At 40.4% G+C, this 12,686-nt stretch overlaps 1 protein-coding gene across 1 annotated transcript in view; it reads right to left on the bottom strand.

Annotated features, from left to right (window-relative positions):
* Positions 1-12,686, bottom strand: part of TINAG (tubulointerstitial nephritis antigen) — a 190,446-nt gene that overhangs the window by 88,126 nt on the left and 89,634 nt on the right. Inside the window, exons 6-7 of the mRNA XM_073626681.1 lie at positions 2,312-2,462; positions 808-991 (exon numbers count right to left, since the gene is read on the bottom strand). Coding sequence (XP_073482782.1) covers positions 808-991; positions 2,312-2,462 — 335 coding nt within the window. The remainder of the gene's footprint in view (positions 1-807; positions 992-2,311; positions 2,463-12,686) is intronic.

Here is a 12,686-nt window from a genome sequence, read left to right as displayed (position 1 = left end):
GAGCTTTTATGTGGGAAGGTTGCAGCGAATATGCACCCGTTTTCCTATGTATGTATTGTTCTATTTTTGGTATGCATGGGGATGTTTGATATGTAATATAGATTTATATACATGTGTTTCCTGACTGCATACATGTATATAAGTTTGTGTGTGTGCTTATGTGCTTGAGTATGGTAGAATTCTTCTAATTTTTTTTTTAGTCATTAAGTATGTTATCTTACTTTTTTTATATGTTTTTTACTTTCTTACATTTTTTTCTGTCACAAAAGGGCTGATATGCCCCCTATATTATAATAGTAACAGGTGTTCTTTATAAGACATGTAGTATGTTATGAATCCTGATGCCTCCTGTGCCAACAGGTCAAACAGATCTCCATGGAGGAGATCAGGGAATGGGAATTTCACAATATTCACCATTCACGGAATGGGGAGTTGATAGGGAGCACACTGAAATGCAATAGAATATGCTGAATTGGTTGAGTGGCTGTACATCCACCCACATAAATTCAAACCTAAACTAACACATTGTAGCATAAAAAAAAAAACAAGCCTGCAGCCATTATTACCTCCATGGGTTTGTTTTTATGTTTTCACTGCCCCACCATAACACAGTTGATGAGAAATGCATTGTTAGGGTTTACATACTCTTTATCATAAGCAAGGCTAGTATTTGTTGAAATAGCTATCAAACTATTAATGACAATCCCCAAAACTGCCAGAGAACCAAATAATACAATGTTCTATTCATATTTGTCTTCCTCTATATCAACCATGTGAGCCTGAACTGGTTAAACATGATATACTTGCATTTGATGGTATCCTATAAGGTGGACTGCACTGATAGAGGTAATTAGAATCAACAAAACTGTTTGGGCAGGGTTTTGTTGCATAGCTTTTGCCATATTTGTCTGTAGCACTTGAAAGGTTGCACATGGTATGTACAATGTTACTGTCTTCTGCTATAAAAGGATAGCATTCATGCGATACCAACCTGGAAAAAATACATAATCAGTTATAAGATTATTAACAGCAAGTTAATTATTGCAAGCTAATTGGATTTACTTCAGGGTTTTTTTTTATTTTTTAATAAAAGGAAAAAAAACTGTCTCTGTGTTTTTATTAACTTATTGACACTTTTTTGGTGAATGGGTAGGGTAATTTGTACCCCATACTTAGTCCCATGGGGGAGGGGCCATGATCTGGGGGCCTCCTTGTTAAAGAATCCAGATCCCTGCCCAAAGCACCCCCCATGTTAAGGGCATGTGGCCTGGTATGGTTCAGGGGGGAGGGGGAGGCACTCGCTCATGCCCCCCTTTCCTGACCTGCCAGGCTGCGTGCTCGGATAAGGGTCCGGTGTGAATTTTGAGGGGGAACCCACGCTGTTTTTTTTTTAATTCTGTCGTGGGGTTCCTCTTAAAATCCATACCAGACCCAAAGGGTCTTTTTCTTTATTATATTTTTATTTTAATTGCAACCACGGGTCAATTGAAATATGATTTAAATCTTTTTTTTTTTAGAAATGTCACTTTTGCTGCAGCATGTTCTATGCATGCTGCAGATGCGTCACTTTACAGGCAGACTAAGAGGACCCCCAGGCACTAAAGGCATTTAAAATCATTGCTCCTGAAAAAACAATTGTTTTTTTTTTTTTTTTTATTTGCAATGATACATATCCCCCAGGGCAGTACCCAGACCCCCATACCCCTTTTATAGCCAATTACTTGCATATTTGGCATTTGGTATTCAAAATACGCAAGATTTTAATGGCATTCTGTGCATTTGCTAGAGGCATGTAACATTTGTATACATGTGCACAGCATCCAGTATCCAGGATCTTACTGACCACCTCCAATGCTCCTGACCAACATGGTAATAACAACAATGTGTAATTGCACACTGACAGACTGAATCAGTCATTGGTTCACTGGCGGCACATGCACAGCTTGTTCTGCGCAAGCACTGCTAGTGCTTCATTCAGACTGGCAGTGTGTAATCTCATTGTTGTTATTGACATATCTGCCAGGAGCCAATCCTTATATGCTGCCTGCTGGATAGCACCAGATGCAGCCCCCTTCTTTTAATGCTGCTATATGCAGTAGAAAATTTCCATTGCTATACGCAGCTGTGCAAATGGACCCATAGACTGAGATACAGATTCATACAGATATGTACAAAACAGCAGAATGAGCCCTAAAAGGGAAATAAACATTTTTATGACCACATTTAAACAATTTATGACCTATTTACTTTACTTAGTTTACTTTAAATTATAATTTGTTCCACATATGTTCTTATTTTAAAATATATTTACCCACGTTTTCTCAGGAACCACCAAGCACCATCTATGTGTCCTCCTCTGCACCCATTTTGATTGTGAACATTACAAGAGATTAAATGTTGGGGAGAGAGGTTTGATGTGTAGTGTCCCTCAGAGTGTATTGCTATCCGATCTGCTGCAACACCTGCAATAAGAAGAGCACATATTCATATTAAAAGTAGCCATCATTTATTTTTACAAAAAGTCCACAGAGCTTTTTTTGCATCTCTACTATCATAACGCTAATGTAATTTCAAACACAAGAAATATATATATATATATTGTTAAAACACATATTGAGGGGGGGGGGTTACTAAAACTGAAGCACTCAGAACCTGATGCAGCTGGGCATGATATCCAATCAGCTTCTAACTTCAGCCTGTTCGATTAAGCTTTGACAATAAGCCCTCGTTCACACTGAACGCGGGTTTCATATCATGCGAGTTCAGCTGAACTTGCACAATTTCAAACCAGCATTTCAGTGCAAGTTCGGGGGCGATTTGAAAGACATCTCTGCGGATTCATGCACAGATGTCTATTGAAACCACCCCCTAAGTCACCAAAAGTAGTGCAGGAACTACTTTTGGAAATCGGTGTGACATCGACTTACCATTGCATGACAAATCACTCCGATGTGAACGAAGGCTAAAACCTGGAAGCTGACTGGTTTCTATGCAAAACTGCACCAGATTTTGCACGCTCCTGTTTTAGTAAATCCTTCTCATAGAGACTGTTATGAGTTCCAAATGTATTTGTTTATCATTGTGCATAATGGTGTAGAAAGTCAGAGTCTATAAGCACTAGGTTAGTGTTTAAAGAGGAACGCATTCAGGCATTTTTTAAGGCTTCCGCTTGAAACTTAAATAGTTAGTATTGACATCAAGATATTGGCATTATACATGCAGGACTGTAAGGTTTTGATACCAGAAGAATATATATTCATGTTTAGAAGCTGAATTAATGAATTTTCCCTATAGGTAAGCTTTATGGCTTCAGACATTCACACAGCCAGAGTCTGCGAACCTAGAAGGCAGACCAGGTGAAGATGGAAGCACTGTCAACGGTGACAGCTTGCTGCTGGAGGGCTTTGTTATAAGTTAAGTTTCACATGCATACTAGCACATTATAAGTTTGCCTTGCTGGTTAAAAAAAAAATTGCTGGCTGTATACGCAGATATACTGTGGCACAATGGCTTTCCTGGGCGAAATCCCAGGAGAGCCATTATGGGTATGGGTTCATCCTTCCCCTTAGTGGCCGCCAGAGGGCGCATGACCGGCGGGCAAGATTGCACCCCCATATAGTTAGAACACGGGGAAGGAACACACATTTAGCCCCTTGATCGCCCCCTAGTGTTAACCCCTTCCCTGCCAGTGACATTTACACAATAATCAGTGCATTTTTATAGCATTGATCGCTGTATAAATGTCAGTGGTCCCAAAAATGTGTCAAAAGTGTCCAATCTGTCTGCCACAATGTCACAATACCATTAAAAAATGCAGATCACTGCCATTACTAGTAAAAAAAAATTTAAAAAGTATTACTAAAAAAAATAATAATAAAAATGCCATAAAATGCCATAAATCTTTCCCATAGTTTGTAGATGCTATAACTTTTCCGCAAACCAATCAATACACGCTTATTGCAATTTTTTTACCAAAAATATGTAGAAGAATATATATCGGCCTAAACTGATGAAAAAATTTGTTTTTTGAAAAAAATTTGGGGGGTATTTATTATAGCAAAAAGTAAAAAATATTGTTTTTTTTTTTTTCAAAATTGTTGCTCTTTTTTTGTTTATAGCGCAAAAAATAAAAACCGCAGGGGTGCAGGGGAGATCAAATACCACCCAAAGAAAGCTCTATTTGTGGGAAAAAAAGGGTGCAAATTTCGTTTGGGTACAGCATTGATTGACTACACAATTGTCAGTTAAACTGACACAGTGCCAAACTGTAAAAATTGCTCTGGTCAGGAAGGGGGTAAAATCTTCCGGGGCTGAAATGGTTAAAGTGTAGGTTGTAGTCCGTCTTCCCACCACCATGCAAAAGTGTTTATCAAAAACACTAAGCACCAATTCTTTCATGAGAGCAAACTCTTTTTGAGTTAAGAGCATGCCAACAGAGCTACAGGTAGGGATGAGCCAAACACCTCTTGGTTCGGTTCGCGAATGGACCGAAAGTTTGCGCGAACATTCGAACACCGTTAAAGTCTATGGGACCTGAACGTGAAAAATCAAAAATGTGAATTTTAAAGGCTAATATGCAATTTATTGTCATAAAAAGTGTTTGGGGACCCGGATCCTGCCCCATGTATCAATGCAAAAAAAAGTTTCAAAAACGGACGTTTTTTTTCGGGAGCAGTGATTTTAATAATGCCTAAAGTGAAAAAATAAAAGTGAAATATTCCTTTAAATATCGTACCTGGGGGTGACTATAGTATGCCTGTAAAGTGGCGCTTGTTTCCCATGTTTAGAACAGTCCCTGCACAAAATTACATTTCTAAAGGAATAAGCCATTTAAAACTGCTTGCGGGTGTAATGTAATGTCGGGTCCTGGCAATATGGATGAAAATTATTGAGAAAAACGGCATGGGTACCCCCCCAGCCCATTACCAGGCCCTTTGAGTCTTGTATGGATATTAAGGGGAACCCCACACCCAAATTAAAAAAAGAAAAGGCATAGGGCCCCCAGGCTCTATATACTCTGAACAGCAGTATACAGGCGGTCCAAACAAGACAGGGACTGTAGGTTTGTTCTTAAGTTGAATCTGTTTGTAATTTGGAACAGGTACATTTTGTAAGTGTAGCTCCAGCCAAAAAAATCAATTTTTAAGCTTTTTGGATAACATAGGGAAGGGTTATCACCCCTGTAACATTTGTTTTGCTGTCTGTGCCCCTGTTCAGAAGATTTCACCTCACTTTCTGTCCCAGTGACAATTGGATTTTTAAAATTTGGGGTTATTAGGGAAACAAGGATTGGTGATAAAGCATCAGTGGAGACACCTTTTTCCCATATTAACTCTAATGCCCCGTACACACGGTCGGATTTTCCGATGGAAAATGTCCGATCGGAGCGTGTTGTCGGAAATTCCGACCGTGTGTGGGCTCCATCGGACATTTTCCATCGGATTTTCCGACACACAAAGTTGGAGAGCAGGAGATAAAATTTTCCGACAACAAAATCCGTTGTCGGAAATTCCGATCGTGTGTACATAAATCCGACGGACAAAGTGCCACGCATGCTCAGAATAAATAAAGAAATGAAAGCTATTGGCCACTGCCCCGTTTATAGTCCCGACGTACGTGTTTTACGTCACCGCGTTTAGAACGATTGGATTTTCCAACAACTTTGTGTGACCGTGTGTATGCAAGACAAGTTTGAGCCAACATCCGTCGGAAAAAATCCTAGGATTTTGTTGTCGGAATGTCCGAACAAAGTCCGACCGTGTGTACGCCCTATAACAGGAGAGAATTTCCCTTCCTAGGGGTAGATTTCCTCTCACTTCCTGTTGTCTCCCTCCGTTTGTAAATAGGAGTCGTTTGTAAGTCGGATGTTTGAAAGTAGGGGACCGCCTTTATATACTATACGGCCTGCCCTATATACTCTGCAGAAAATTGCAGAGCCCTCACAGTTACTCTTGGTGGGTGCTGGAATGGGCCCTGCTCTGAAATATTATATCAAGAATTGTAATTACATGCCCCTGTTGAACAGGGGCAGAAAAATTGGGCCTTTGTTGGTGGTGTGTTGGTGGTGCCACAACACTGTAAGCCCTCACAGATACTCTAGTTGAGCGCAGGAATGAGCCCTGCTGTGAAATATTACAGAAAAAAATATAATTATACACTCCTGTTAAACGGGGGAAGAAAAATTGGGCCTTAGGCATTGGTGGTGCCCTGAAACAAAAATGATCTTAGAACCTATCAACATGAACATTGAGGAGGAATAGGATAGTCATTGAGCATAACAGGATAGTTACTCAGCATAGGCAGTCTTCAAGGGATCTCACATTCATAGAAAAATTAATCGGTTACATCAGCATCAGGTGCTTGGTAGCTGGTGATCCAAGACTTATTCATATTTATGAAGGTGGATGTGGATGGGTGCACTCTGTGATCGGTTACAAAGCCTCCAGCAGCACTGAATGTGCCATCAGAAAGAACGCTGGGTGCAGGACAGGCCAGTAGCTCAATTGCATATTGTGCAAGCTCTGGCCAGTGATCCATCCTCAAGACCCAGTAACCCAGTGGATTTTTGGTTGGAAAGGTCTTCAAGTCTGATCTTGCCCCTAGGTATTCCTGCATCATGTAAAACAGATGCTGGCGATGGTTGCTGGAACCGATCAGACCTTGGGAAAGAATTGTCTGAGCTCATCTCCACCGCTCCTTCTGTGACTGATCAAAGTCTCAGCAACACGTTGTCCAGGAGGACCAGGAAATTGTAACTTCCCTGGCTCTGGAAATGCATTGCACAAACCTTTCTGCAAGGCCTCCCGAAGATGTTTCATCCTCTGCTCCCTCCGCGAAGGCTGGATAAGTTCCGCAACCTTACCCTTGTAATGTGGATCAAGAAGGGTTGGCAGCCAGTAATGATCTCTCTCCTTGATACCACAAATCCGAGGGTCCTTTCGCAGGCTTTGCAGGATCAGGGAGGCCATGCAGCGAAGGTCTGCTGAGGCATAGGATCTGGAGTCCTCTGGGTCACTAAGGATGACATGATCCACAGCCACCTCCTCCCAGCCACGTACAAGTCCATGGGTTTCTGGGGACTAAAAACAATCCCTTGAAAACTGCTGCTGATGCTGAGTGCTAGGCTCCACCTCCATGCTGACACAATCCTCCTCATCCTCTTCCTGTGTGATCGGCGGGCCCGCAGGAATACTGTCTGGATAAAGGGGGTCTTGAGAGGTAAGGAAGTCCTCCTCTTCCTCCCTCTGTTCTGCCTCAAGTGCCCTGTCCATTATTCCATGAAGCGTGTGCTCCAACAGGAAGATAAGAGGGACAGTATCACTGATGCTTACACTGTCACTGCTCACCATCCTTGTGGCCTCCTCAAATGGTGACAGGACAGTGCATGCATCCTTGATCAGTAGCCACTGGCATGGCGAAAAAAAAGCCAAGCTCCCCTGACCCTGTCCTGGTGCCATACTCACACAGGTACTCATTGATGGCCCTCTGCTGTGCGTGCAGCCGCTGCATCATTGCCAACATTGAGTTCCACCTGGTGGGCATGTCACAAATGAGGCGGTTCTTGGGCAGGTTGCATTCCTTTTGAAGGTCAGCCAGCCGAGCACTGGCATTATATGACTGTCGGAAATGCCCACAGACTTTCCTGGCCTGCCTCAGGAGATCCTGTAAGCAAGGGGACCTGCACAAGAACCGCTGCACACCAAATTAAGGACGTGAGCCAAACAGGGAACATGGGTCAATTGTCCCTGTCGGAGGGTGGAGAGGACGTTGGTGCCATTGTTGCAAACCACCATTCCTGGCTGAAGCTGGCGTGGCGTCAACCGCCTCTGAGTCTGCCCCTGCAGCACTGACAGAATCTCTGCCCCAGTGTGGCTCCTGTCCCCTAAGCAGACCAACTCAAGCACCACATGGCATCTTTTTGCCTGAGTGCTTGCATAGTCCCTTGAACACCTACGGAGCACCGCTGGTTCCGAGGACAAATTTGCAGAGGAAGAGGACATAGAGAAAGAAGAAGAGGAGGGGGTGGAGGAGAGAGGTGTAGCAGAATCACCACTACTAGCATTTTGGAGGCGTGGTGGCAGAACAAGCTCCAACAATACTGCACCCTGTCCTGCATCCTTCCTAGCTGCCAGCAGAGTTACCCAGTGCGCCGTGAAAGAAAGGTAACATCCCTGTCTATGCCTGCTGGACCATAAGTCAGCGGTAATATGCACCTTACCACTGACTGCCCTGTCCAACAAGGCCAAGACATTGCCTTCCACATGCCGGTAGAGAGCCAGAATGGCCTTCCGTGAAAAGAAATGGTGTTTGGGCACCTGCCACTGAGGTACCACACATTCCACAAATTCACAAAAGGGGCAGAGTCTACCAGCTGAAAAGGCAGCAGTTGGAGTGCTAGCAATATAGTCAAGCTAGCATTCAGCCACTGAGCATGTGGATGGCTGGTACCAAATTTCTTTCGATGGTTTAGCAACTGGGGTAGGGATATTTGCCTGCTACAATCGGATGTTGGTGTAGCGATAGCAGATTGCCTGCAAGTACTTCGCACACCTAATTCTACACCTTCATTCCTCTCAGTGCAGATTTCTGAGAGGACTGAAGGTATAGTAGGGTTGGAGATCCCAGCTGATGAGGAGTAAGAAGAGGTCCGCCTTGTTCTTTGGTGTGGGTCTTTTAAGTACTGTTACCAACTGCATGGGAGATCGACATATGTCTGGTTAAGCAGCTTCTGTTTTGGCCATGCTTGATACACTTCAGACATATGTTGCAACGGTGCGATCTGCTGCACACGTATCAAAAAAGGCCCACACCAAAGAACTGCCTTTGGCCAAATATGGCTCTCTGTGCTGACGGCGCTGTGATTGGCCAAAGCATGCGGGTCATAGTGCATTATAGGGCGTGACACGCCACTCGAATTTGGCACGAACGCCCCATAATGTTCGCATTTTGACGAACGATCGAACAGTCAATGTTCGAGTCGATCTCATAAAGCTCATCCCTAGCTACAGGAAATAACCAACTTTAACAAAATAAGACAAAAAATAGAGTATATATTATCTACTGTGGTGAAAAGTAGAAAAATGTAATTTGCAATGCAGACATATTAACCTGTTATGCGGTAGCAATTGTTTACTATTTCATATAAATCTTCTCTGCCAATAAAGGTCACTAGAAGATACCAGCAACCAGCACTTGTCCTCTTTTAAAGGGAAACAGGGAGATGCATGTGCCAACCTGGAGATCATAAGACACAAGAGGGAGGAAAGTTCTGCAACATAGTCAGAGAAGAAGAAGATCAATGGGAGAGCATTCTAGAAGAGGGTAGCCAAGAGAACCTTCAGAGATACATCCTGTTAGACTGATTAGTAAGATTCCAGTTTGTTCATGGTTTAGAGGAAAGCGCAGAGAAGTAGGAAATGATTCCACCTGTTTCTTCTATCTGCCTAAGCAGTAAAAGTAGGGGTCCAGACTGCTGCAATGTAAGTGGCACGTGGGCTCTGTAAAGAAGTTCATCATGCTACAGTGACAGCCTCTGCTACAACACAGAACTGCCATATGCTTAGGTATTTTTTTTATCTAATCAGGAACTAATGGGAAGGACTGTATTGCATACTCAGGGAAAGTTCAGCTGCATACAGAAATAAATACAAAATGATAGCTTTACAGTATTGTCTGCTAAATAAAGTAAACTGTCTGGGAAGAGACTTTATCCAAAGTGAATTATCTCAAGGGGACCACTCACCTGTTATTTTGTCATTGTGTAGTATCCCAATACATTTGTTAAGCTAGCTATACCTAGTAGATTTTTAAACAAATATTTATATGAATATATATATGAACAATCGTATGGAAATTCTTTGTACATTGGATTGGATGAATGTCGCTTGAAAGTACGTCAAAAATTTTGTTTGCTTGCAACATTTGATTTTGGAATGAATGCAATTTCCCAAACAGAAACCATTTACACTATTAAAAACCTGTTTGTATGACATTTTTTTCCATCCTGCATTTTTGAATTTTATTGTCGCAGTGGTCAAAAATGAATGGAAATTTGCACCCAATTAGCAATTACAAAATCACACAAATATTCCTAAAATAAAAATGTAAAAAAAAAGTTCTACTAATACAGTATATTGCCAGCTTTGCTATATTGCCTTTAAAAGGAATCTATCACTGCGCAGTTGTTCTGGGCTCCAATCAGCCTTTGTGAGCTCACCTATGGACAAGTTTGGGACAGTTAGCTTAGCTAGGCAAAGGGTAGTGAACTGTTAAATTAATTTGTTGATGTTTTAATGCCAAATGGTAAGTGCACTTGTAATTATTGAACCTCTTGCTCTGTTTGCCTTAACCGTTTTTCTATTTTCAACATGCAGGTGCCGCAGAATAAAATTGCCTACTATTTACAATGATCTAACTCACTGTGTCACCCGCATACCTATGAAAGTTCACACTTATAGTTGTGATACACAAACACCTTTTTTATCTTTTGTTATGGGCGGTTACATGGCTGCTCTCAATGTAGGGCTTATCAGCCATTGACATCACAGACTAACTACAGGAAAATGCTGTGCATTAGCACAGCTTCCTTCATGTCTCAGGGACAAAGTAGGGATGCAAACATACCATGTTAGTACAGAGTGGTCAGGAACAAACAAGAAGGTCTGAATATACAAGGGGACTGGCAGGAAACAGGAGGTACTACAACCCTTAAGGATGAAGTTCAAAACAAATCTTAATATCAGATTTGCAACTTTGGTATGTGTTAGTAAAACTAAATAATATATCTTTGCAGCTACTTTGTGTATTCATATGAGTTATACCTTGTTTTTTAAGGATAAATTGAGTCTTCCTCTGTTTTGTAAATGTTAAAAGATAACTCCTTTTTTTTTTCATTATCAATGTAAAACTGGCCAAAAAAGTTTTAGTTTTGACTCCCAGAATGTGTGTGTATAAGGTCTTATTTATTTTTTTAAGATTTTTTTTACAGACTGTTTCACAGACTTCTCTTCTAAAGAGCAGAAAACATACAATATTATTTTCTTCCTCACAGATAAGTGAGATGCAAGATTGCCTATATCAGTAATAACATGATCAAATGCCAGTTCTCCCAGCTCCTGATCGTTATTATGAGACCAGGAGATTTGACAGTTCAGTCTCCATGCTGCGGTAATGTGTTTAAGCGCAATGGCATGAACACAGGTATGCATTTCTGTGGGCCCATAGAAAAAGGCCCACGTCTGTGAGGTAACATATGTGCATATGCTTGGCTAGAATGGCTTTTATAAAAGTTACACATTTTTCTTATGTGAGGGAGAAATGAAACTGTCCCTATTTTAATATTGAGATTAACATTTTAGGTTAGGAGGCTAACTTTTAAAGGATAGGTTAAGGTTAAAGCCAATTTTATGTCACAGAAATATATATGCAGTTTTATAGATATCTACCAACAGCTTCTATTTTCATGTCCTATATTTATTTTCCCAGAACAACAGTTGTGAGGGGAATCTAAATATGACTTTGCAGTCCAATAACACCAGAGTTAGATCCACTGTAATCAGCACTTGGCAACAAACCTGATAAGACTCTCCCCTCTCTTTTAAGGCATTTCCTATCAAAAAGCAGTCATTAACCATAACATGCCTGGATACCAAACTATAAAGAGATAAACAGTTGGGAGATTGCAGCTGCACTTCACTTTTGAGGGTTAAGTCAAAGATTGGGGGCAACATTTTTAAGGATAGGTGAAAGTTTAATTGTTTTCATGCTTAGGTTAAGGGAGAAGGTTAAGGTGTAGGTTTAGTAATAAGGGTTGATTGTAAGTGTTAGATTAATGGTAATATTAACACACAACCTCTCCTGAATAGATAGAAGAATGGTGCAAAACATCAGCTAATATGGCACTTGAAGCACAATTTGAGTGCTAAAGAAATATGTTTACCCAAGCTTTATTGCTATATTGAATCTGGAGAAGCTGGAGACCAGTGCTCTGGCTATGGTGTTCCCACAATAGCAAATCCTTATCAAATAAAGCTGGCAGCTTGGAGTGATCTTGACGTAAATTCTTTATTGGCTACATGTAGAAAGACACAATACTACAAATGCTGCGCAGCCTTACCCATAGCATACAAAAATGTTTTAAAAAAGTGATTGATATTATATAGATATTATATATATATATAGATAGATAGATATAGATCTATATCTATATATACACTGTATGAATGAATAAATGAATGAATGATTTATATAGCACTGCAAATGCGAACTGAATCGCCTCAAGACACTAATAGGCGCGTATATACGAAACATATTGGATATTTGAATGTGGAACTTGACGTAAACTGTTTCATAGAAGATTATTGAGCACTATGTATAGATCTTAGTTTCCTTTTTATTCTTTTTCATTTTTTTCTCTTTTTTATTTTTTCACATTTTTTAATTTTTTTTTAATTTTTTTTTTATTTTATTTTTATTTGTATTTTTGTTTATTTTTATTGTATTTTCATATTTATTTTTATTTAATTTTAATTTTAATGTTTATTTTTATTTAGTTTTATTTTATTTTATTTTTATCTGCACACTTTAATATTTTTATTATTTCTATTTTCAGTTTATTTTTAATAATGTTCATTTTTTACTTCTTCATATTATCTCATATGATTAGGAGAGTTGAAACAATCTTTATG

This window comes from Aquarana catesbeiana, linkage group LG04, assembly GCF_042186555.1.
Source record: "Aquarana catesbeiana isolate 2022-GZ linkage group LG04, ASM4218655v1, whole genome shotgun sequence".
In the NCBI taxonomy this organism is placed as follows: Eukaryota; Metazoa; Chordata; class Amphibia; order Anura; family Ranidae; genus Aquarana; species Aquarana catesbeiana.
Note: the sequence above shows the minus strand (reverse complement) of the source record. Positions and strands in the feature narration are given on the sequence as shown.